This window comes from Oncorhynchus clarkii, chromosome 3, assembly GCF_045791955.1.
Source record: "Oncorhynchus clarkii lewisi isolate Uvic-CL-2024 chromosome 3, UVic_Ocla_1.0, whole genome shotgun sequence".
NCBI lineage: Eukaryota > Metazoa > Chordata > Actinopteri > Salmoniformes > Salmonidae > Oncorhynchus > Oncorhynchus clarkii.
Window position 1 is genome coordinate 37,333,661 of NC_092149.1, and position 27,548 is coordinate 37,361,208.

Genomic DNA, 27,548 nt, shown 5'->3' on the forward strand with positions numbered 1-27,548 from the left:
TAGTCTTCTAAGGCAACATATAATGACAAAAAAGAAGCTACATGTATCTTATTATAGACAAGTTGACTAACAAATAGCCCACCAAAATGTCGGAAATTATAAGCAGAAACATATCTAAATCAGGCAAAACAAAATTCTGCAACCCCTGTCAAATTCGTTCTATTGTCTGACTGTAGCCTATTGCATTTTCTATATTTGCGGGTTAGCGTTGGGTATGGGCCTCAGATTTTCACTTTATCATATAGTCGGGCGGTTGTGGATGGGTTATTGAACAAACAGCACCACTACCCCACACACAATTATCTGTAAGGTCCCTCAGTCAAGCAGTGCATTTCAAACACAGATTCAATCACAAAGGCCATAGTTTTCTTTGCCTCCCCAAAGAAGGGCACCTATTGATAGAAGGGTAAAACATTTTTAAGTAGATATTGATTATCCCTTTGAGCATGTTGGAGTTATTAATTCAAATTTGGATATTGTATCAATACACCCAGTCACTACAAAAATACAGGCGTCCTTCTTAACTCAGTCGCCGGAGAGGAATTAAACCGCTCAGGGATTTTTACCATGAGGCCAATGGTGACTTTAAAACCGTTACAGAGTTTAATGGCTGTGATAGAACACTGAGGATGGATCCACAACATTGTATTTACTCCACAATACTAACCTAATTGCCAAAGTGAAAAAAATGAAGCCTGTACAGAATAAAAAATATTATATAGTAACACTGCAAAAAATGTGGCAAAGAAATTAACTTTATATCCTGAATACAAAGTGTTATGTTGGGGGCAAATGCAATACAACACATAACCGAGTAACACTCCATATTTTCAAACATAGTGGTGGCTGCATCACGTTATGGGAATACTTTTTAAGGCCTGGGGAGTTTTTCAGGAGAAAAAAAATAAACGGAATGGGGCTAAGCACAGGCAAAATCCTAGATCAAAACCTGGCACAGTCTGCTTTCCACCAAACACTGGGAGATTAATTCACCTTTTCAGCGGGATAATAACCTTAAACACTTGGCCAAATCTACACTGGCGTTGCTTACCAAGAAGGCCAGTGAATGTTCCTGAGTGACCGAGTTGCAGTTTTGACTTAAACCTACTAGGAAATCTATGGCAAAATCTGAAAAGTGTTGTCGAGCAATGATCAACAACCAATTTGACAGATCTTGAAGATTTTTGAAAATAATAATTAGCCAAATTTGAGAAATCCAGGTGTGGAAAGCTCTTAGAGACTTACCCAGACATACTCATAGCTGTAATCTCTGCCAAAGGTGATTCTACAAAGTATTGACTCAGGGGTGTGAATACTTATGTAAATATCTTTATGGGGTATTGTGTGTACAGTAGATGGGTAAGGAAAAAAATCTATTTAATCCATTTTGAATTCAGGCAGTAACACAAAAAAATGTGGAATAATTCAAAGGTTATGATTAATTTGTGAAGGCACTAGTGTAGCCTGAATACTTTTTTTAATCCAAAATAATATATTCCCACCTCCAAAAGGCAAACCGTATAGGCTAGTATCTTTTAAAGCTGGACTCCTTTTGGTGTTACTGCCACGTTCGTTTGGGTTATAATAACAAATAGTCACTTCAGACAATGTTAGAACAGAGCGGTATACTACAAAGCAGGATCAATAAGTTAGCCAGCTATCTTTGCTAGGCAACCAGAAATAGCTCATTTCTCGTTCATAAAAAAAAAAAGCTAAACTTGGATGTGTTTTTGTCCGTTGAATCAATTAGACCATGCCCATTTTAACTTTACATTTTTTGAAAGAAACGTATCAGAATATTTAGTCTCGTTAGCTGGCTAACTCCTGGATCCGACTTTGTAGTATACCCCTCAGCAGAATATGTACTGCGACATTTTTTTATTTTTTTTGCAACGATGCTGGTTGTTCCTCTCCTCCGTTTCATCAACAAAACAATAACAAAGACGCTGGGTCAAACAGTGGTGTTTCACCTTCTTCCAATTCCAGCTTTAATGTGTCACAAGTTCTCAGAAGCCTAGGCCTAGTCAGTATTTTTAGTAGGCTCACCAATGTGACTCAACTTTTGAATTGAATGATGCAGAAGCTTGGTAAGCCTCTTCTTGATTAAAAAAAAGAACCCATATGTGATAGTTGGTAGCGGCACACTCGGTTTTGCCTTTAGGCTATATAATAGTCTGCTCCTTTCTCACTAGGTAGTCTTGCTGAACGACTCTGTGGAAGTCTCTTTTCCTTGTAGTCGTTATGATTCATAGTCTTTAAAGAGCAGGGTAAACACTTAACACGCCCCGGTTTTATTGAAACCACAGCCAGTTCTTAAATTGGCTGTGAAACAAGATGGCAATTATCAAAACAAGAGCTGTAATCATAAACAGGCAAGGAAAAACTCCAGGCGTTTGTTTGTTTTGGCATATCAGTTTTCTTGTTGATTTGGGTTTTATTGTTCTTTCTCAATTAACAGTTAGACAGCGTTTGGCAGAGGACGTCTGGCGTGCTTGTCAAAACAGACTTGTCTGACATTTAGCATTAATTCCATTAATTGGATCCATTGGCCAAGCCTATTATTAATCACTGTCTTTTACTGTTACAGTTGAGTGATTGAATAAACACTTCAATAAACATTTAATCTTTATTTCTAAACCACTGGATGAAATGTATCTGGCTATATTGATAAGCCTTGTGAATAGGGCGTCACAGCGAAATGAGGGGAAATTACATAATATTCTGTTGCCCTGGATGACCGCTGTGTAAGCTTTCTTTCTTTGTGCTTTTGGAAAGGGCTGCGAAGCGTTGTCTTTTGTATGGAGTTGTCCAATATCTTATGAGGTTTAGGACATTTTCCGTGAAGAACAAAATCTTGGAATACCAGCAGAATTTGGTCAACGGTCATTCACCATGATTGATCCTCTAAATTAAGGCTAATCGAGCGGTTTGTTTTGTTGTTGTATTGAACTTTCCATCCAGTCCTTTAAATACATGGTTTTATTTCTATGCAGCATATATTGATGATTATTAATAATAAAAGTGAGGATTGAGGAGAGAAATTATACTTGAAAGCAATTCCCCAGGATTGAAGTGCTAAGAGAGCAGACATTATTGTAGGACTGAATGGTGTTAACGAGTTTCTGGGTTGGTAGGAAACCATGCCAAGATAGCAGGCAGACATTATTTTCCCTGTTCAAGATATTGTCATATGCAAATGCAGGTGAAAAAGTTTTGAAGTGAATGCCCCACAGTTGAAAAGAAGCATGCTAGGAGAGCAGATGGGGCCTAATCCCGATTCCTGTTGAGGCATCACTTAAGGGCCATCTCCTGTCCTTCCTATGATCCAGTAGAACAAGAAGAAAGCACCTTGTGTTAGTCAGAACTAATACTGTAATGACAGTCTGTGTCAATTGATCATGTTTTGATGTTCCACTTGACACTGTACTGGAATATTAAAACAGTGCTTTTTCTCTTTGTCTCCTGTGCCCAGTATGGATTATTTATGAGCAGGTGATGATAGCTGCGTTGGACTGCAGTCGGGATGATTTGGCTTGGGTAAGTGAACTACCGACAGCTGCCACACACGCCCAACGACCTCAAAATCCATCTCTCACAGTCATTGCTGCTTTGTCACCCCCGCTGCCAAATGTGAAAATATTTTTATTTGGCCAAAAATATTACCCCATCTGTCTGTACTTTGGAAAAACCATTTGCTGAGCAGTGTTGGAATAAGGGAGTGTAGAAAACTCACTATAGATGAACACCAGTGTTAGTGTTAGCTGTAAACCTTTATGGAGTTTAACTCCCCCTTTCCTTGTTCATTCATCTGCCAACCCAGAGTTAGCTAATAGATATGTTACAGATTGTGTTACTTAAAGTGCCTTCAGAAAGTATTCACACCCCTTGACTTTTTACACATTTTGTTGTTACAAGGTGGGATAAAAATGGATTTAATTGTCATGTTTTGTCAATGATCTACACAAAGTAATCTGTAAAGTCAGTGGAAGAAAAATTATACACTTTGTAAAAGAATTATGAAAAATCAAACATTAATATATCTTGATTATATCCACCTAAGTCAATACATGTCAGAATCACCTTTGACAGTGATTAAAGTTGTCTTTTTTTATCTAACTAGGCAAGTTAGTTAAGAACACATTGTTATTTACGATGACGACCTAGGAACAGTGGGTTAACTGTCTTGTTCAGGGGCAGAACGTCAGATTTTTATCTTGTCAGCTCTGGGATTAGATCAAGGAGGGTGAATTCTTTCTGAAGGCACTGATTTTTTTCCTCCCACATATTTTTGGATTGAACAACATAAAGCATACAGGAGAGAGATTGATACAAAAGGATGATTCTTTTATATAAAAAAAAATATAATTGTCCCTTGTACATCAAATACATGGTTTTATTTATATGCCGCACATATTGGTTATTCTTAATTAATGTGAGGCTTGAGGAGAGAAATTACACTCTCAGAATTCAAGGGCTTTATGAAAATGTATTACATTTTAATATGACGAGAGCAAAAAGTTAAGATCACTACACTTTTCTAATATACATTGGGAATTTAAAACCACAGTTATTTCTAATTAGTGTTTAATCCAGTTTATTTTTAAGATCTGATTGATTATTTGTAAATCCAGCACGTGATAGAATGAGATTATTCTGTTTTACTCATTTTAGGACTGAATCGTGAGTTCTGGGTTGATGACAAACCATGCCTTGATAGCAAACAGACATTATTTTCGGACCGAATGGTGATTGAGCGGGTTATGAGTCTCTGGGTTGATAAGAAACCATGCCTAGTTAGCAGAATTCATCATTTTCCTGTTCAATATACTCTCATATGCAAATGCAGGTGAAAACTTTGAAGTGAATGCCCACAGTTGAAAATAAGCATGCTAGGCAAGCAGATGGGGCCGATTCCTGTTGAGGAATCACTTTGGGCCATCTCCTGTCCTTCCTGTGATCCAGTAGAACAAGAAGAAAGCATCTTGTGTTAGTCAGAACTAATACTCTATTAACAGTCAATGTATCATGTTTTGATGTTCCGATACGTTTTGGATTGGAATTCAATCAAATTCGCATTGTGGAATATATAACATTGTTCCTGCTTATTTTGATATGAATCAAAAGATACCTTTTCACTGCAAAGAGCAGGAACCAATGGCATTACCCTGTGCGTTTGGATTGGAATTAAATCAAATTCGCATTGTGGATATACAGTGGGGCAAAAAAGTATTTAGTCAGCCACCAATTGTGCAAGTTCTCCCACTTAAAAAGATGAGAGAGGCCTGTAATTTTCATCATAGGTACACTTCAACTATGACAGACAAAATGAGGGAATAAAATCCAGAAAATCACATTGTAGGATTTTTAATGAATTTATTTGCAAATTATGGTGCAAAATAAGTATTTGGTCAATAACAAAAGTTTATCTCAATACTTTGTTATATACCCTTTGTTGGCAATGACAGAGGTCAAACGTTTTCTGTAAGTCTTCACAAGGTTTTCACACACTGTTGCTGGTATTTTGGCCCATTCTCCTCTAGAGCAGTGATGTTTTGGGGCTGTTGCTGGGCAACACGGACTTTCAACTCCCTCCAAAGATTTTCTATGGGGTTGAGATCTGGAGACTGGCTAGGCCACTCCAGGACCTTGAAATGCTTCTTACGAAGCCACTCCTTCGTTGCCCGTGCGGTGTGTTTGGGATCATTGTCATGCTGAAAGACCCAGCCACGTTTCATCTTCAATGCCCTTGCTGATGGAAGGAGGTTTTCACTCAAAATCTCACGATACATTGCCCCATTCATTCTTTCCTTTACACGGATCAGTTGTCCTGGTCCCTTTGCAGAAAAACAGCCCCAAAGCATGATGTTTCCACCCCCCTGCTTCACAGTAGGTATGGTGTTCTTTGGATGCAACTCAGCTTTCTTTGTCCTCCAAACACGACAAGTTGAGTTTTTACCAAAAAGTTATATTTTGGTTTCATCTGACCATATGACATTCTCCCAATCTTCTTCTGGATCATCCAAATGCCCTCTAGCAAACTTCAGACGGGCCTGGACATGTACTGGCTTAAGCAGGGGGACACGTCTGGCACTGCAGGATTTGAGTCCCTGGTGGCGTAGTGTGTTACTGATGGTAGGCTTTGTTACTTTGGTCCCAGCTCTCTGCAGGTCATTCACTAGGTCCCCCCGTGTGGTTCTGGGATTTTTGCTCACCGTTCTTGTGATCATTTTGACCCCACGGGATGAGATCTTGCGTGGAGCCCCAGATCGAGGGAGATTATCAGTGGTCTTGTATATCTTCCATTTCCTAATAATTGCTCCCACAGTTGATTTCTTCAAACCAAGCTGCTTACCTATTGCAGATTCAGCCTGTCTTCCCAGCCTGGTGCAGGTCTACAATTTTGTTTCTGGTGTCCTTTGACATCTCTTTGGTCTTGGCCATAGTGGAGTTTGGAGTGTGACTGTTTGAGGTTGTGGACAGGTGTCTTTTATACTGATAACAAGTTCAAACAGGTGCCATTAATACAGGTAACGAGTGGAGGACAGAGGAGCCCCTTAAAGAAGAAGTTACAGGTCTGTGAGAGCCAGCAATCTTGCTTGTTTGTAGGTGACCAAATACTTATTTTCCACCATAATTTGCAAATAAATTCATAACAAATCCTACAATGTAATTTTCTGATTTTTTTTATTCTCATTTGTCTGTCATAGTTGAAGTGTACCTATGTTGAAATTACAGGCCTCATATTTTTAAGTGGGAGAACTTGCACAATTGGTGGCTGACTAAATACTTTTTTGCCCCACTGGAGAAGTGTTCTTGCTTAGCTTGATTTAAATCAAAACGTGCATTTTCACTGCAAAGAACAGGAACCTATGGCATTTTCCCACTATTCTGGACTGATTTGAACTGGCTAAATGTACTATTGAAGTCTAGTTAATGTCCTGTCAGTTGTTTTGCTCCTACTTGCTTAAAATTGAGTGATACATTTAAAAAAAAATATATATATATATATATATATTATGGGTGATGGGGAACTAGTATATAAGGATGTTTTGCAAGGATTCCCTGTGCATTGCAAAGAATATTGGCGAAGACGAAACGAGATTACGTGAAGTTGTCCAATGACCTGCTCCCAGTGAGAAAGACCATGACTGTAGTTGGATAGGTCAAATGATCCGGGCTGCAGAACAGATTTTCCATCTCATCCAGAATATCGTTGGACGTGACGATAACCATTCCTCACCTCTGTCATGAGTGTGTGGAAAAAAACAAACTCCAGTTCCCTCAGAGACGGGAGGGGAAAAAAACTCACGAAAAGAGCATCCTGCCTCTCCTTTTTATGGTAGCGAGTGGTGAATTGTGGGTAGCCACAAGGCAACATGGTCTTCAACCACGTCAACTGCTGATTTTCACATAATTTCTCCAGGACCGTGTTGTTGCTCTTTTATCATGGATCCCATGAATGGAAACCAGCTATCCCTCTCAATGGTCTGGGCAGACTGGATTGCGTCATTTAAAAAAAATGCACACAAAAAAATACATTGCATATGACATCTCAAAACCATATATGCTTTACATGGATACAGTATATTTGTTTGTGTTTAAAGGGGCAGTGCGGTCAGTCAATTTTCTTTTTTTGTATGACACTCAAATTGTGAATTTATGATAATGCCCTTTAGTGTAAGAACTTTTTGAAAAAAACTCCGAGTGTCAGCCTTTTAGGATGGAGTTTTTCCCCACAGCATGACAAAATCTCATCTGATTATTCTGAACAATGACCAGTTGCTGGTGTTGAACTTTTGTGACATTGTTCAAACAATGTTGCAGTCCACTAAGCCAAAGAAATTAATTTTACCGTCGTGGTCAAACCGGGCTCTCACCTGAACATTGATATTGTTCAGTACATTGTAGTTGATTGTCCCACTTTCTACTCTGATCAGCTGTTTACTTAGTGTTTCACTTTCTGCCAGGCCCAGTTCATCGCATTTCAGCTCGAATTGTTCATAGGAACTATCAGTCTTGTCGCTGCCGTTCCAGTGCTTTAATCGTGTCGCTGATATGGGTACTGCAGAAACTCCTATCCATCACTTTGTTCTGCAGAACATGGAAGAGCGACTCAGTTTTATTGAAAATTCCATCATAGGCCATGAGCAAAAACCAAACCAGGTGGCGGTCTCTAAACGGGGTTGCTAACATTTGTTTCAGCCAAGGCATGTAGTAGTTCCACATAGTTGCCCCTGAGCCTGTTTGATGAGCTGGCGCTCATTGTTGCTCTCTGACTGCCTTTCGACGTGGCTAGCAGCATATGGTGTAAACTCAAATACACAAGTCATGTCAAGGAGTTTGAAGGGAGGGAGAAAGGCACAGCGAGGCTGCCTTGCGCAAATTCAGGAAGTAAATACATGTTCAGGAATCGATTTTTATCATGCAAAAAAAATCATGACTAACTGATTATTGGTCATGTGTATATATTTTTAATTAGTTCTATTTTGATTCATTTCACAGAGTAGGCCCTGACTCCGTCACTCGGGCTGTGTATGTTAATATATTTACATTTTTATTAACATGCCCAGACGATCAGGCTGAGCATTTCAGTGGCAAAAGGAGACTCGGGGAAATAAATTACAAATATATTGGGCGGCAGGTAGCCTAGTCGTTAAGTGTTGGGCCGGTAACCAAAAGGTCTTAATCTTAATTATTTTCTGTGGGGCATAACATTTGCGTTGCGGAAAACGCAGACGGAATCCAGATTTTAAAAATGGAATTCAGCAATATTGAAAAATGTATTTAACTTGTTAGGAAATCAACTAAATGTATTAAACTTATTAGAACATGTGTTAATAAGATATGAACATGCATCAGTGATACTTATGTTCCTTTCTGAAAAGGCACAGGAATGCCTCTGTGTTGTGTGCAGTGCATGTATGTCTAGTCTACACTTTGTAGCCGTTAGCGTTAATGCTAATGATAATCGTCTGCTGGTAGATGGAAAGACTTTCCCTAGAATCTTCTAAACCAAATGTTAACTGCAAAGTAGCCTACCTGGCAGAATAATGCCATTATTATTTGCATCAATCCAGTGGCCGTTTGTTTTGTAAATTCTGCAATTACATGAGCGCTACAGAAACACAGCTAACCAAACAACTCTCTGGGTGATGCAAATCAAAGTTTGTCACGTGCACCGAATACAGTGAAATGCTTACTTACAGGCTCTAACCAATGGTGTGTAAAATAAAAAAAGGTGTGTGTGTGTGTGTGTGTGTGTGTAAGTAAAGAAATAAAACATTCGTAAAAAGACGTGGAAAAAGAGCAGCAAGGCTATATACAGACACCTGTTAGTCAGGCTGTGATTTAGCTCGCCTGGTAGGCTCGTCACTGAGCAGCTTCCCTTTGTAATCTGCAATAGTTTGCAAGCCCTGTGTTACGAATCCCTTTTGGCCCGACAGTCTAGGGGGGGATGGTAATGAGACCTGTAACATAACTCATGTAAATTATAATTGTGACAAAGTAAAAGTGTGAACGTAATAACCAGGACAACTGAAATCTACCGTCAAACTCAAGGTTTATTTGATAAACACACGGTAATGGGGGGAGCAGGAAAAGGGGCTGAGCTGGACCCAAGGAAAGAAACAAATATGCAAAAACACCCCTAAGCTAGACTAGCCTACTTTAACAACAGCTAACTAACTAACCAAAAATACAGTGGGTGGTCTGCCCAGTTCTAACTAGTGTTTTTAACAAAGTTTACCTACGGGTAGTGTATGCCCATGGGCGACTTGTCTTGGTTTCCCCTTTTCCCACCAGCAAACACCATAAGCAAAAACAATACTCACAGGAGATGACAAAGTGATTTGGAGGTGCTCAAACAAAAGAGAGGTTAATTAATACACAGAGAGCGAGCGAAGAACAGAGATCTACAAACATGGCATTTACAAAGAGATTGAGCTCCTGAAATCTATGAAGAACAGAGATCTACAAACATGGCATTTACAAAGAGATTGAGCTACTGAAATCTATGAAGAACAGAGATCTACACACATGGCATTTACAAAGAGATTGAGCTCCAGAGCAAACAAATGATGGGGTTTTTAAACCATGGGGAAGGAACTGTGATAGGGTAGGAAACAGGAGGAGGTGTGTCTTCTGATTGATGGGTTGATTGTTGACTGATTGGGGAGTGATGATGTTCACCTGTGAGGGGAGACGGAGAGAAAAGAAACACACACAGGATACCCACACACACAGGATAACTGTATCCGTAACACCCTGCCACATCCAACGAGTGGCAGAGCCGGTGTAGTATGATTCAATCTTAGCCCTGTATTGACACTTTTCCTGTTTGATGGTTCGTCGCAGAGCATAGCGGGATTTCTTGTAAGCTTCCGGTTTGGAGTCCCACACCTTGAAAGCAGCAGCTCTACCCTTTAGCTCAGTGCGAATGCTGCCTGTAATCCATGGCTTCTGGTTGGGGTATGTACGTACAGTCAATGTGGGGACAACGTCCTCAATGCACTTATTGATAAAGCCAGTGACTGATGTGGTGTATTCCTCAATGTCTTCGGAAGAATCCCGGAACATGTTCCAGTCTGTGATAGCAAAGCAGTCCTGTAGTTTAGCATCTGCTTCATCTGACCATTTTTTTATAGACCGAGTCACTGGTGCTTCCTGCTTTAAATCGGGAGGATAGAGTTGTAGTCGGATTTACCAAATGCACACTTGTAACAAAGGGTAACTACACCCAAAATACAACATTTCTTCTATTTTTTTAATGTGTTTCTCCTCTCCCAGTTCTAAAAAGTGGTGTCCTGATGTGGTTTAAGCATTGTTGTGGACTTGTTTTTTTATTTTATTTAAAAAAACTGAAACCTGGAAAAACAAAAAGGAGAATTTGGAATTTTGAAAGAAATGTAATGGAATCGGGCAGAAAATATAACAGATTTTATAGGGCCCTACTAAGTCATTCTGGATAAGAGTGTCTGCTAAATGACTCCAAATGTAAAACATTTCTCACCTAACTATCTGAAACACGGAACCCAAACCGGCTGCGCGCGTGCGCCATCGTACATAAATGTATTTTGTCCCCCCCACACTAAACGCGATCACCACACGCCGGTTGAAATCAAAACAAACTCTGAACCAATTATATTAATTTGGGGACAGGTCGACAAGCATTAAACATTTATGGCAATTTAGCTAGCTAGTTTGCACTTGCTAGTTAATTTGTCCTATTTAGCTAGCTTGCTGTTGCTAGCTAATTTGTCCTGGGATATAAACATTGAGTTGTTATTTTACCTAAAATGCACAAGGTCCTCTACGCCACCAATTCATCCACATAAAATGGTTAACCAAATCATTTCTAGTCATCTCTCCTCCTTCCAGGCCTTTTCTTCTCTTGACTTTATATTGCGATTGGCAACTTTCATAAATTAGGTGCATTACCTCCACTGACCTCGTTTGTCTTTCAGTCACTCATGTGGGTATAACCAATGACGAGATGGCACGTGGGTACCTGCTTCTATAAACCAATGAGGAGATGGGAGAGGCAGGACTTGCAGCACGATTGGCGTCAGAAGTAGAACTGACTTCTATTTTAGCCCTTGGCCCTCAACGCTCATTGGCGTGCGCGCAATAATTGAAAAATATAGATTTCAAAATTGATTTTGCAACGCTCGTGCATGCGACGCGAGCGGTGTAGTCAGCCAATAAGACATGCTTCGCCACTTTGGTGTCTAAGGGCTGGATGTGTCAATGTGTAGTTCATACATGCATAATCTGAGGAGAATTACTGTTTTACCTCAATTAGCCATGATATAATAATATATGCCATTTAGCAGATGTTTTTATCCAAAGTCATGTGCGCATACCTTTTACTAAGAGGTGGTCATGAAATCCCTAGTTTGAAAGCGACCGTTTTCTTGAAGCTGTGCATTTTTCCCTACATTTCCCCCCATGTGGGCCAGCCCCTTAGCAATTCGAGTTCTCGTCAATGAGCTACAGCCCCTCTCATTTGAGTGACCGCTATCAAGTGGCCCGCCCAGCGTTATCTGCGGGGCGGACCCAACGGCACAGTGAAAACATCAGAGAGAGACCGATAGAGAGAGCAATGACGTGGTGCACATATGTGACGTAGTACGCAATTTTCAGGGGACCACTTTTGGCTCGTGAGTGCTAGTTTCAGAACTACTGGCAAGAAAGTTGACAAAAGTACCGGAGAGTCTCTAAGTGCAGTAACTGTAAGTCGCTCTGCATAAGAGCATCTGCTAAATGACTAGAATGTAAATGTCAAGTGTTATTTTCATGAAATAAACTGATTTTAAAAATACAATTACAAAGACTGCATGGTGGCTTTAAGTAGTAGAAAGTGTATGTGTCCTGTACGTTTTGTAACATGTTGCAACCAGCCAACTCTAATTGCACCTCCCCTCTGCCCACTTCCCTTGCAGACTTGTCTACAGGAACTGAAGAGGCAGTTTCCAGGTAGCCAACGGGTGAAGCGATTAGCAGGCATGCGGCTGGAGGCTTTGGAAAAGTAAGCTTCAGTCTCTCACTGTAACATGGCCGAAAGACTAAAGGGTAAATCCATTTGAATTCAATCACTTTTTGACAGCATCCCTTTTGATTTGAGCGAAACAGTTGAAGTCGGAAGTTTACATACACTTAGGTTGGAGTCATTAAACTAGTTTTTCAACCACTCAACAAATGTCTTGTTAACAAACTATAGTTTGGCAAGTCGGTTAGGACATCTACTTTGTGCATGACACAAGTATTTTTTTCCAACAATTGTTTACAGACAGATTATTTCACTTATAATTCACTGTATCACATATCCAGTGGGTCAGAAGTTAACATACACTAAGTTGACTGTGCCTTTAAACAGCTTGGAAAATTCTGTCTCCTAGAGATGAACGTACTTTGGTGTGAAAAGTGCAAATCAATCCCAGAACAACAGCAAAGGACCTTGTGAAGATGCTGGAGGAAACAGGTACAAAAGTATCTATATCCACAGTAAAACGAGTCCTATATCGACATAACCTGAAGGGCTGCTCAGTAAGGAAGAAGCCACTGCTCCAAAACCGCCATAAAAAAGCCAGACTACAGTTTGCAACTGCACATGGGGACAAAGATCGTAGATTTTGGAGAAATGTCCTCTGGTCTGATGAAACAAAAATAGAACTGTTTGGCCATGATGACCATCATTATGTTTGGGGGAAAAGGGGGGAGGCTTGCAAGCTGAAGAACACCATCCCAACCGTGAAGCACGGGGTGGCAGCATCATGTTGTGGGGTGCTTTGCTGCAGGAGGGACTGGTGCACTTCACAAAATAGATGGCATCATGAGTTAGGAAATATTGAAGCAACATCTCAAGACATCAGTCAGGAAGTTAAAGCTTGGTCGCAAATGGGTCTTCCAAATGGACAATGACCCCAAGCACACTTCCAAAGTTGTGGCAAAATGGACAACAAAGTCAAGGTATTGGAGTGGCCATCACAAAGCTCTGACCTCAATCCTATAGAACAATTGTGGGCAGAACTGAAAAAGCGTGTGTGAGCAAGGAGGCCTACAAACCTGATTCCGTTACACCAGCTCTGTCAGGAGGAATGGGCCACACTTCCACAATTTAATGTGGGAAGCTTGTAGAAGGCTACCCAAAACGTTTGACCCAAGTTAAACAATTTAAAAGCAATACTAATTGAGTGTAGGTAACCTTCTGACCCACTGGGAATGTGATGAAAGAAATAAAAGCTGAAATAAATAATTATCTTTACTATTATTCTGACATTTCACTTTCTTAAAATAAAGTGGTGATCCTAACTGACCTAAGACAGGGCATTTTTTACAAAGATTAAATGTCAGGAATTGTGAAAAACAGAGTTTAAATGTATTCAAATCTAAGTTTATTTGTCACATACACATGGTTGGCAGATGTTAATGCGAGTGTAGCGAAATGCTTGTGCTTTTAGTTCCGACTATGCAGTAATATCCAACGAGTAATCTAACCTAACAATTTCACAACAATGACCTTATATACACACAAGTGTAAAGTAATGAAATAAGAATATGTACATAAAAAAATCTATGAATGAGTGATAGTATAGAACGGCATAGGCAAGATTCAGTGGATGGTATATAGTACAGTATATACATATGAGATGGGTAATGTAGGGTATGTAAATATTATGTGAAGTGGCATTGTTTAAAGTGACTAGTGATTAATTTATTACATACATTTTGCCAGTGGCTGGAGTTGAGTCAGTATGTTGACAGCAGCCACTCAATGTTAATGATGGCTGTTTAGCAGTCTGATGGCCTTGAGATAGAAGCTGTTTCAGTCTCTCGGTCCCTGCTTTGATGCACCTGTACTGACCTCGCCTTCTGGATGATAGCGGGGGAACAGGCAGTGGCTCAGGTGTTTGTTGTCCTTGATCTTTTTGGCCTTCCTGTGACATCGTGTGGTGTAGGTGTCCTGGAGGGCAGGTAGTTTGACCCCGGTGATGCGTTGTGCAGACCTCACTACCCCCTGGAGAGCCTTACGGTTATGGGCGGAGCAGTTGCCGTACCAGGCGGTGATACAGCCCGACAGGATGCTCTCGATTGTGCATCTGTAGAAGTTTGAGTGTTTTTTTTGGTGACAAGCGTGAATTTCTTCAGCCTCCTTAGGTTGAAGAGGTGCTGTTGCGCCTTCTTCACCACGCTGTCTGTGTGGTTGGACCATTTCAGTTTTGTCTGTGATGTGTACGCAGAGGAACTTAAAACGTTCTACCCTCTCCACTACTGTCCCGTCGATGTGGATACGGGGGTGCTCCCTCTGCTGTTTCCTGAAGTCCACGATCATCTCCTTTGTTTTGTTGACGTTGAGTGTGAGGTTATTTTCATGACACCACACTCCGAGGGCCCTCAACTCCTCCCTGTAGGCCGCCTCGTCGTTGTTGGTAATCAAGCCTACCACTGTAGTATCGTCTGCGAACTTGATGATTGAGTTGGAGGCGTGCATGGCCACGCAGTCGTGGGTGAACAAGGAGTACAGGAGAGGGCTGAGAACACACCCTTGTGGGGCCCCAGTGTTGAGGATCAGCGGGGTTGAGATGTGGTTACCTACCCTCACCACCTGGGGGCGGCCCGTCAGGAAATCCAGTACCCAGTTGCACAGGGCGGGGTCGAGACCTAAAGTCTCGAGCTTGATAACGATTTTGAAGGGTAGTATGGTGTTAATTGCTGAGCTGTAGAACAGCATTCTCACATAGGTATTCCTCTTGTCCAGATTGGTTAGGGCAGTGTGATTGTGTCGTCTGTGGACCTATTGGTGCGGTAAGCAAATTGGAGTGGGTCTAGGGTGTCGGGTAGGGTGGAGGTGATATGGTCCTTGACTAGTCTCTCAAAGCACTTCATGATGACGGAAGTGAGTGTTACGGGGCGATAGTCGTTTAGCTCCGTTACCTTAGCTTTCTTGGGAACAGGAACAATGGTGGCCCTCTTGAAGCATGTGGGGACAGCAGACTGGGATAAGGATTAATTTGAATATGTCCGTAAACACACCAGCCAGCTGGTCTGCGCATGCTCTGAGGACGCGGCTGGGGCTGCCGTCTGGGCCTGCAGCCTTGCGAGGGTTGACACGTTTAAATGTTTTGCTCACGTCGGCTAAGATGTGTGTGTGTGTACGACTTCAACTGTGTTTGCCCATTGCAGAAGTGACTTTGGACATGAATGCCAAAACATTCAAGAGATAAAGGTTCTCGTTGAATGCATTCCGTTGTGCAACTGACTAGGTATCCCCTTTCCCTTTCATTTCCCTTTCAAAGTTGACGCATTAAGACATCCATATCTTCATCACTGAAGATCACTATTTTCATCACTATTTTATAATGATTTTATAATGATATAATGATTTTTTTTTTTGTAAATCTTTAAAAAATCTAGCATCTCAATGCCAGAGGCATCACAACCGGCCATGATTGGGAGTCCCATAGGGCGGCGCACAATTGGCCCAGTGTCGTCCGGGTTTGGCTGGTGTAGGCCGTCATTGTAAATAAGTATTTGTTCTGAAATGACTTGCCTAGTGAAATAAAGGTTAAATTAAAAACCCTATTTTACATAATCTAAGGTTTTTGTGTTGTGCCCGCCATCAGTTGAGAGACAACATTCTCTTGAACACAGGATGCTTGTCATGTTTTGACTGATAAATGTACTAAAATCGGAATAACATTTAAACTTTCAAATGGTACCACAAAGATGGTTGGAGGTCCACACATCAGAGAATGTTGACTTGGAATATGTTATTTTAAATTATACTGTCAATCCTCCATAAGAAACCTAATGAAATCATTGAAATGTAGATACTGTAATAGAAAAGGCATGACATTCGCTGGTGTGTGGACCCGTGTCATATTTGTGGCCGTGTCATATTTGTGGCAGTAAAAATGTCCATTTTACATTTCGATGATGTACTGGCTAAATTCAGTAGTCTGAAGGGATTTGTCCATTATATGAATTATATTGCTATGCTTGAAATAACACTAGGGCTGTCCTCCTTTTTAAATATATATATTTTTGAATACACGTTTATTTTTCCATAGACACACCTTATGTATTTGAATAAAATCAACTCTATGTACTGAGCTTGTCTGATGCTTTAACCATTTACATTCATACGGGTTTAAAAAGGAAGATTTGGGCACTAATAAGTGCCTAAATTGGAACGTAGTGGCTGTACAGTAACATGCTAGAACTCTGACTGACAGCCGTTCTGAATTTGAGCACCGCGCACGACAAGAAGTTGCCCCTTCCCTCCCAGTAATTGGGCAACTTTTGCCGCTTTTTTTTTGTTGTGTGAGGGAGAGAAATGCTGTAAATTAAGATGAGACATTGAAGATTATAACAAATACCTCATTGATGTCATACAAGCTAGCCAAACACCCGTCAGTCCAAATGTGCACTTCACATTTCCAAATCTTAAAACCCATGTCATGTACAATGTCAACATTTGTGATCACTATGTTTGATGTAGGGTTACAAGTTGACATGGCTTGTTCTGAACAGAATGAGCCTATGTTTGTTGTGAAGAGAATTTAACGGCACACGCTAGCGTTGCACGGTATACCGAAACCTCTGTACTTTTTCGATACTATAACATGAAAAACGGTTAGGTACTAGAAATGTTACTTTTGGTACTTCAGGCCTTCGCAGATTCTACCATTACGCTCTGGAAGTTGCCGGCAATGGGCTACACAATAAGTTTTGTTTGAACTATATTTGAGAAGGCCAAGTGAAAATGAAGAGTTATGTTGTTTAACATGCAAACCAGGATTGCGCCAATTCAACAGCTCACCGAAGAGTGTTTCAGAATGGCAGAGAGCGACCGCTGTCCAATGCGGGAGAAAACACTCAATGAAGATTCAGTTCATCACCTTGGAGAGCTCCACTGCAGCGGCTTCTGACAAGCAAACACAATCTGTCAACTAGAATCTTCAACTAGAAAAATAAAGTAGGCTAATTTACTGTTTTCAAGTGTTATGTCTTCTTCGTTGTCCAAATATGGTAAGCTGTTTGCAGGTTTTGCATTCCTCTTTTTTGGCGTCATCCTTTAACTACAATGAAATGCTGCCATACTGCAGACTTTTAAAATATTTTGTCTTAAGTAAGCCTAATAGAGCCCCACAATGGAGGTGTCATAACCTAGCAGTCAAATGGGGGAAATGGTTTCCACCATTCATTTTTCCCATAGGAATTTTTTTAAACACTTAAAATAAGGGCTGTGTTTAGTGTAGGCTTTACCCTGGCGTGACGTTTTGATAACCATGTAAATCTCTCTCGGACAAGTTGACTTTTATCAATATATTCGGCTCTATTTCTACAAATAAAATGTATTGAATGCTTGAATGAATGTGTTTTTTTAAGTTTTTTTTTTTTTACATATAGCCTACAGTAACATCAACTAATGAAAATTATTATAATTAAAAAAATTCTGTTACCATTTATTTTTCAACAGGACAATGACCCAACACACCTCCAGGCTGTGTATTGGCTATTTAACCAAGGAGGAGAGTGATGGAGTGCTGCGTCAGATGACCTGGCCTCCACAATCATCCGACCTCAAGGACCCTGGTCAGGGAAGTGACCAAGAACCCAATGACAGAGTTCTTTGGCTGAGCCTGTCAATAGGACAACAGTCTCGATAGCACTTCACCAATCTGGGCTTTATGGGAGAGTGGCCAGACGTAAGCCACTCCAGAGGAAAAAGCCACTGTGGCAAAGATTTATATTCCAACAGGACAATGGCCCTAAGCATAGAGCCAAAGCAACGCTGGAATGGCTTCAGAACAAGAATGTGAAAGTCCTTAAGTGTCCCAGCCAATGCCCAGACTTGAATCCCATTTGAAAATATGTGGAAAGACTTGAAGATTGCTGTTCACTGCCACTCCCCATCTAACTTAACAGAACTTGAGAGAATCTGCAAGAAAGAATGGTAAAAAATAATCCAGATGTGCAAAGCTGATAGACATACCCAAGACGACTTAAAGCCGTAATCCCCGCTCAAAGGTGCTTCTACAAAGCATTGACTGTAATTCATTTTCAGTCAATTTGCAAAAATGTCTAAATACACGTTTTCACCTTGCCATTGTGTGTAGATGGGTGAGAAATCGATTTAAACCATGTTGAATTCAGGCTGAAACACCACAAAATGTGGAATAAGTCATGGGGTATGACTACTTTCTGAAGGCACTATATGTCTTAGAGCAGTGGTTCCCAAGCTTTTTCACTTACTGAACCAACAATTGCATGTTTCTCTGCCCGCGGTACCCCTGAAGTACAAACAATCGACCTGTCGATAAATGGGGTCAGCCCTAAATGGCGCTCACCCTGTATCCAATAGCGGGCACAACACAAAAACCTCAGATGTGAAATAGGCTCTAAGCTACAGCATTTGTGAATATAGAAGGAAATCTGGAGTTTGTGTTTTTAGATAATTGACGTTAAAGGTTTATTTTTTTTATTACAAAACCTTTTTTCAATAAATAATTAGTTTGACCACTTTTTGTAAGCTTTTAAATTCTCAAACTCAACTGTTGATCTTTTCCAGTGATGAAGACATGGATGTTGCATGGTATGGAAAATGGTTGCACTTTGAGCACCTTTTATCTCCTGAATGTTTTGGCATTCAGTTCCAAAAAGTCACTTTCTGACCACTTTTTCCATGGGCAAATGTATGGGAAGTTTAGTTTAAATCAAAAGGGATGCTGTCAAAAAGGGATTGAATTCAACAGAATTTACCCTATAGGCCTGTGGTAAAGGGGGGTAGGGTGTACTGTAGATCCTAAGTGGTACGATGGTGTGTGTGTGTGTGTGTGGTGGGCTCTCTGTTTGTGTTGGAAACAACCATTCCACTGGCAAAAAGGGGGAGAAAAAATAAGTGAATGTTTCGGTGCTCGGCCCTTTTTAGCCTGAGCGAGGGATTCCCCGGGAAGGAAGTGGTTTGCTCCCACTGCTATTCTGGGGGTCCCTCAATCTTCTGTTTAAAAAAAAAAATAATTCTCTTGTGCTTTTCGTCTCCGAGCTGAGAGGCGAGGCCTTGCCTGCCTGTAAATATTGACATGCCACCACAGTTTCAGCTTTGTTTCTTCTAAGCACTGTTTATTTTTAAATCTGCAAATGTGATTCATAAAAACAGAAAGGGATTAAGATACACAGTATTTTTGACTGGAACTGGAGTAAGGGTAATTCAATCTGTTTACCACCCCTGATCACCATGACTCGTTTATTGGTTATGTCAGAGTTGATGTGATAATTGAGATTGATTGCTCCTGCACTGTCAGATTAAATAAATGGCACACTGGCCTCTAATTGGCTTCAGGCGGAGAGGTACACTGGAATGACACAGCTTCAAAAACGAACTATCCCCCCCGACGCACAAACACACACTGTGTCTCATTGAGCCCCCCCCCCCCCCCCCCCCCCAATAAATAAAGCATATCAAAGTGGCTCAGGAGTGGTTGCCTGGTGCCATCTGAAATCTCCCAGAGTGCAGTTGAGTAATAAAGTGGATATGAGTGAAGGAGTGGCACTGGAAGTGGGGCTGCTCACTACTAATGGGAAACAGAGTTGCTTCTGTTGTAGGTTGTGGTGGGCAGAACAGGTTTTGATCATGGAGCCCCGGCTTTTTGGCTGCTAAACCGTTAGCATTGCAGTTCGCCTCTAATAAAAGAAACAAGTTCAAAATCATCCCTGCGGACCCATGATTTGACATGACAAGTGAAGTGAACACGCCTCCCCACCTCCCTGTTGCCAGGAAATTTCTGCATGGTTTGATATTTACAGTTCATAACTCACTCATTTTAAACAGAATCGTATGGATTCCCCCTTTGCCTCGTAACTTTAAAACACACATTGTGTTGAATATAATTCTGATCAGACTTGTATGTAATGGAAGGTAGCTTATTATTCTACACGGCTCAAAAAAAAAGGCGAAACTGAACAGATTGATTTGATTCACCTTTAAAGAAATCAAAGGCAATAATTGTGTATACACTCTTCAAATCAGTGTGCTTCCCTACCATTTATGTACTGGTTTCTTAACTCATTGTTAAGTGGCGTAAGCCTCTCACAACGCAAGCTATTTGAGCAGCAACAGTAATGACTGTTTATTTCCTCTTTTAGGTCACTGCTGATTTTGGCAAGGGTTCACAGTGTAACCATAGAGACCGGCTGCATTGTGTACAGAAACTTGATTGCCTTGAACTCTGTTTGATTTCCCCACCACCTAATTTGTCTTGACTGGTGAGTCCTTTTTTTTTTGTTGCCTTTTTGAAGGTACGAGGATGCCAGCAAGCAGTATGATTCAATACTGCAAGACGATCCCACCAATACGGTAAGTGAGGAAAAACGCACACTTATTCTTGTTTAGTTACAGTTGTTGTCCAAACTTTTTGGACAGCTTTTGAATCTGCTGTAAAGTTTTGGTATTAGTGGTGCGAGTTTGCTTAGTTAAACTCCCCTTGGCCTCTTTGACCTCAACCACATTGCTGATCAGGCTCTCACCCACACAGATGACAAGTGTTTGAGGGGGGGTGGTTCATGGTCTTAGGCAGTGTTGGACATGTTGGGTGGAACTAAGGCTAAACTAAATGCCTTCTCTTTGAAGACGGTGATATATAGGTAGTTATTCGACCCCTTCTGGGGTGAGCAGGACTGTGCTCCTGTATTACATCCTCCATTACTGTTGTGAAAATGACCATCAGACTGAGAAGAAATGGAACAATATAGAACAGCAGGATCAACCCAAGGTGTCAAAGGCACTTTGAAATTGAACGTTTGGGGCAACTTCAAAATTTGGTGTTTGGAGAAATGTGGATAAACGTTTAATTATGCACTGAGACTGCGGGAGCTTGAGTGAAACATGCTTTTGTAAGCCTTCGGCTACGATTTTATTTTGATGGCTATGATTAAAAAGAGCTAATATATTTTTGTTTCTATCTCAACTCATAATTAAAACGCGCCTCCCTTTCGTCATTTGAGTGCATAGGCTCTAGTCAACGGTATACAGGTTATCAGCCCTGTCACCCACCATTTTGCAATGTAAGCATGAGGCAGTATAATTGTTTGAAACCTGAACGGTTTACTTCAAATAATGAGGCATGTCTTACCTTGCTTCAAAGTAGCCTATTAGCCAAAATCTATCCATAGAAACATGGAAGCTATTATTGACTTCCTCATGCCATTAGCCAGCATTTCTCTCCTGTTCTATTGGTTTTCATAACTTTCTTTTGTTGTCCATCCTAGTTGTTGCTATTAGAGTCCCCCTCGTTCTATGTTTCTAACTGAGATATTCATCTGTCACATGTGGAACCGCTCACATTAGGTGTGCTGTTCAGAACGGGGTTTTCCGCAAATTGAATTTTTTTGAAAATGCCGTTTTATTAGCTGCTTCATTACTGGAGGACCATGTTCAATAATAGGCTATAGCCTTTTGACTAAAATACAATAGGCTTGCTATTGTTGCATGGTTCTCTTAATGAAAAATTGCAATTTCTTGTATTCATGCATAGTATTTTCTGTTAGTCACAATTTTACTCTCTGGATTTTTTAAACAATTTGTTGACCGGTTAATTAGGGTCGGTTAGTCGACAGCAAAATTGATCGAAATGTGCATCCCTTCTTCAGGTGTAAAGCCCAGCGTTCACTTCTGAACAGATACAGGAAGCCGTTTGACTTTTACTCAAGTTCTTTGTTATATTATATCTTAGGCCCATGCACAATGCACTGAGATTTGTAGAGCATTTTGGCTCTGACAAGGCTGCTACTTTCCCACTATCTTGATCGCCACTTGCTGTATCAGTTCTATCCATATGTTGTCTTTTGTGTGTCATATGTATAAATGTATCTGCCAATTAGTCTGCATTATCATCATGATGTAGCAAAACTGATTTTCCCACAAAACAATTCCAACAAATGCAACGCTCTGGCTTACACAGCAGTTAACCATTTGAGTCCGTCAGATTATAAATGGGCATAGCCTTTAGAAATACACAATTGTTGCCTTAAGTTCTATAAAGTCTTCTCTCAATTTATATTGAATTTCAGCTGAATGACTTGCAGGACCATGTCTATCCAGTGTTCTGCCAATCCCTGACCACCAACCCAAAACACATTGTACCTGCTGTTAATTGTTTCCATAGGGACATGTGGCCACGCAAGAAAATACATGTTTTAAAGGGTTTTCAAAAGAAACCATGACCTTCATTTGTTTTGGCAGTCCTCCTGTAGACGTTCAACAAGCTTCTGCGTTGCCCCGACACATGGACTTGCTTAGATATATTAAACATTTTTTCTTGGCTGGCAAAGTGTGAGAGACGAAGCATAAACATTTGTCCTTTGGACACCATGTGAGGATTCTGCACCTCACCGACTGTCTGTTTCAAACAAACGGAGGCCTTGCTGACAAAATCAATAAACTTGGGTATGCTCTGATGCAGTCGCCTCCCCATCTTTCTGGTGTGGAAGAATTGCCCCCCTCATCTCTATCAGTTCCCTGGCGTGTAACTGTCTGTTCCCCCCTCGTTCAGACCCCTTTACACCTTCTTCACTTTGTCATTTACCGTCATTCTTTATTTTACTCTCTGTTTCTGTTGGGACAAAACCAGTCACACTGTTCATTCTTCTATTAAAATGTTTTACACAGGTTAGATCCACCATGTCCTGTTTCAATTATAAGCACATTGAATACTCTGTCATGGAAGACAAGACAGGTGGTGGGAAGGGGAGCGCAAGTTAGTTTGTATAGGCCATGATGCCTCCAGAGCAACTGCTTTTGGTCGTCAAGTTGCCAGTGTAGGCACTTCCACAACCTCAGCAATAAATATACTTAACAAAAATATAAACGCGACATGTAAATTGCTGGTTTTCATGAGCTGAAATAAAAGGTCCCAGAAATGTTCCATACGCACAAAAAGCTTATTTCTTTCCAATGTGTTGACATCTCTGTTAGTGAGCATTTCTCCTTTGCCTAGATAATACATCAACCTGACAGGTGTGGCATATCAAAAAATCTGATTAAACAGCATGATCATTACAATAAAACGCCATTCTACAATGTGCAGTTTTGTCATACAACACATTGCCACATATGTCTCAATGTGACACAGTGTGTAAATGATAACACATTTGTGTAGGAAATCAAGAAAATTATTAAAACTAGGATGTATCCAAATTGTCATACCTTTTTATACCGACCTTGTGCCATGCTAATAACTACATGTCAAATCTCATAGAGAATAATAACTAAATGCTAACGAGCACATTGCAAACATTTTATACAGTCTCTGACCTAAAATATACAAGTAAAGTATAGAAGTAACAAAAAACTGCCACTCACAGTTTGCTGCACGCACAAAACAAATATTAGACAGCAAGGCTCATGATCCAGGAAGGGATTCTCTGCTGTTAACAGTCGAAGCTTGATTTTGGAAGAAGCTAACCACTTAGCTAGATACAGTGCCTTGCAAAAGTATTCATCCCCCTATTTTCCCTATTTTGTTGCATTACAACCTGTGATTTTAAAGGGATTTATTTGGATTTCATGTAATGGACATACACAAAATAGTCCAAATTGGTGAAGTAAAATGGAAGAAATAAAGTTTCAAAATATCCCCAAAAATTTAAAATAAACGGAAAAGTGGTGCGTGCATATGCATTCACCCCCTTTGCTATGAAGCCCCTAAATGAGATCTGGTGCAACCAATTACCTTCAGAAGTCACATAATTAGATTGCACACAGGTGGACTTTTATTTAAGTGTCACATGATCTCAGTATATATACCCCTGTTCTGAAAGGCCCCAGAGTCGGCAACACAACTAAGCGGCACCATAAAGACCAAGGAACTCACCAAACAGGTCGGGGACAAAGTTGTGGAGAAATACAGATCAGGGTTGGGTTCTAAATAAATATATCAGGAACTTTGAATATCCCACGGAGCACCATTAAATCCATTATAAAAAAAATGAAAAAATATGGCACCACAACAAACATGCCAAGAGAGGGCCGTCCACCAAAACTCACGGACCAGTCAAGGAGGGCATTTAATCAGAGGGGCAAAAAAAGAGACCAAAGATAACCCCGAAGGAGCTACAAAGCTCCACAGTGGAAATGGGACTATCTGTCCAAATGACCACTTTTAAACCACACACTCCACAGTGCTGGGCTTTACGGAAGAGTGGCCAGAAAATAAACATTGCTTAAAGGAAAAAAATAAGCAAACACGTTTGGTGTTCGCCAAAAGGCATGTGGGAGTCTCCCCAAATATATGGAAGAAGGTACTCTGGTAAAATTGAGCTTTTTGGCCATCAAGGAAAAAGCTATGTCTGGCGCAAAGCCAACACCTCTCATTACCCCGAGAACACCATCCCCACAGTGAAGCATGGTGGTGGCAGCATCATGCTGTGGGGATGTTTTTCATCGGCAGGGACTGGGAAAATGGTCAGAATGGAAAGCATGATGGATGGCGCTAAATACAGGGAAATTCTTGAGAGAAACCTGTTTCAGTCTTCCAAAGATTTGAGACTGGGATGGAGGTTCACCTTCCAGCAGGACAATGACCCTAAGCATACTGCTAAAGCAACACTCGACTGGTTTAAGGGGAAACATTTAAATGTCTTGGAATGGTCTCGTCAAAGCCCAGACCTCAATCCAATTGAGAATCTGTGGTATGACTTAAAGATTGCTGTACACCAGCGGAACCCATCCAACTTGAAGGAGCTGGAGCAGTTTTGCCTTTAAGAATGGGCAAAAATCCCAGTGGATAGATGTGCCAAGCTTATAGAGACATACCCCAAGGGACTTGCAGCTGTAATTGCTGCAAAAGGTGGCTCTACAAAGTATTGACTTTTAGGGGGTGAATAGTTATGCACACTCAATTTTTCCATTTTTTTGTGTCTTATTTCTTGTTTGTTTCACCCCAAAAATATTTTGCATCTTCAAAGTGGTAGTAGGCATGTTGTGTAAATCAAATGGTACACACCCCCCCAAAACTACAGGTTGTAAGCAACAAAATAGGAAAAATGCCAAGGGGGTGAATGCTTTCGCAAGCCACTGTAGCTAGCTAGCTACGAAATTAGAAAACCACATGCACAACTGCAGAGCATTTAGCACATTCTAGGCAGTTAACTTAATAATTATAAGATATCTAGCAAGCAAACATATAGTTGTGAATTCCTGTAACTAGATCACCTGGTGTGTGCTGTACAACGGTGAGTGACTCACAAGGCTCCGGTCTCTCGTCTGCTTGTAAACGCCACGTGACTGTGGACTACCGGTAAGCTCTATAATAAAAATGGATGTTGCAGGTGAAATGAAGAACACAATCTTTTTCCCCCCTAACATTTTACACAAGTTGACTGCAGGTATTTACTTAAAAAGTACCTGCAAATATTCAAATGTATAAAAAAAAAAAGTCAAATAAATCCCGTGGCCATTTCCAAATACCCTGGTATACCGTCAAAAATGTTTCCCTAATCTGAACTTGGAAAGGCTGAGCGTAAAATCAGCCTTCGCAAAGGACAATGTTTTAGGTAGACTTCGCTGAAAGTCTACCGGGTTCTGAGTTATCAAAGGCTTTCTAGAAGCTTTACTTATGACACATAATAGTTTACTTAATGGGTAAACTAGTTCAAATATCCATTGCCCTAATCATTCTTTGGGTTGTGAGATCCTCTCCAATGGGAAATGGGAGGTGCCTTGGGAATAGTACCCTTGTGGGAATGGTGGGTACTAAGTACTCGCTAGCCCATCAGAGCACCACCCAGGTGATGTCCTGGGGATGTGATCGGTCCGTTTCCTGATCTCAAGGCTGGGTGGTTGCCATCCGTAACATCAACGCCCTTTCGGTTAAGCCTGAGGGCGGGAATGGAAACAGGTCCTCACTGTGCCCTGGTGTCTTCCAGACCAGATTTTTTCCCACCAACCCTTCTTGGCTGGTGAGGGTGTGGTGTGGACGGGGGCTGACATCATTTAGGTCACCTGTCTTTGAATGAAGGATCTCCACTGCTCCCAGTCCAGCATGTTCTCTAACATGTTCTGTACAATGAGGGAGGGGATGGAGCTCAAAGAAATGGCGGAAAATTGGCGACCACAGCAAGGACTTGTGAGGCATCCCAGCATGCCGAGCTGGAGATTGGAAACTGAGCTGTTGTAATTACAGGCTGTGGAATAGATGTGGTACCCATTAACCAAAATTGTTGAATCAACAGAAATTGCTCAAGGTTTCTTTGCCATGGCGGTGTCCAAAGAATGTGTCGAACTCTTAGCCCTTCCATAGTTTTATTGTGTTCCAATACCTACAGCAATGATCTGGAGAATTTCTTGTCTGCTTGCGTAAATGCATTTTTGTGCTTCTCATCTTTTTTTCTTTAAGAACTTTGGCTAAAAAGCTAGAGCCTAGCCTAGTGTCTGTCTACCACAATTTCATACAAAAGGTTGTTTCATTAATTATTAATTCAGAGTCCAAATGACACTGGATGATTCATCTGTTAAATGGAATTCCGACCCTCATCTTATCGTTATTGTTGTGTAGAAGTAATTGAGGTCACTAAGAATCCCTTACTGAGGTTGAATGGGAATTGTATGCAATTAGAGTGTAGGACAAGAGTTTTTACAGCGGTAAAGATGCACTCAGATTTCTACGGAGCTGAAACCAGATCCTGTTGAAATTGAAAATATTGGCTCTTTGCAACCATATGATTTAGGCACTATTTAGACAATGCTTCTGTATTTGATTTCTGGATGCCTTAGTATACTTTTGATTCCAAGTAATACAAGTAAAACTCCCTAAGCTCTTAGGCATTTGAAACATCTGTGTAACAGTTTTGTATTTTTTTTTACTGTAAACAAATGTTTTACTCTGAATGTTTTAGTGTTTCTTTTAATGCGTTAATACTTTCATCTACCTGCTATTTCACAACAGCGGCACATAACATCGTTCATGGCCCCCCCCCTTATTTTTCTCTGTATTCTTCTCTCCATCTCTTTTCCCTCCATCTCTCCCTCTGTATGTTATTTAACATTATTA

At 40.7% G+C, this 27,548-nt stretch overlaps 1 protein-coding gene across 1 annotated transcript in view; it reads left to right on the forward strand.

Annotated features, from left to right (window-relative positions):
* Nucleotides 1–27,548, forward strand: part of LOC139394532 (ER membrane protein complex subunit 2) — a 68,445-nt gene that overhangs the window by 17,314 nt on the left and 23,583 nt on the right. Inside the window, exons 3-5 of the mRNA XM_071142626.1 lie at nt 3,473–3,537; nt 12,441–12,526; nt 20,800–20,857. Of these exons, the coding sequence (XP_070998727.1) occupies nt 3,473–3,537; nt 12,441–12,526; nt 20,800–20,857 (209 nt within the window). The remainder of the gene's footprint in view (nt 1–3,472; nt 3,538–12,440; nt 12,527–20,799; nt 20,858–27,548) is intronic.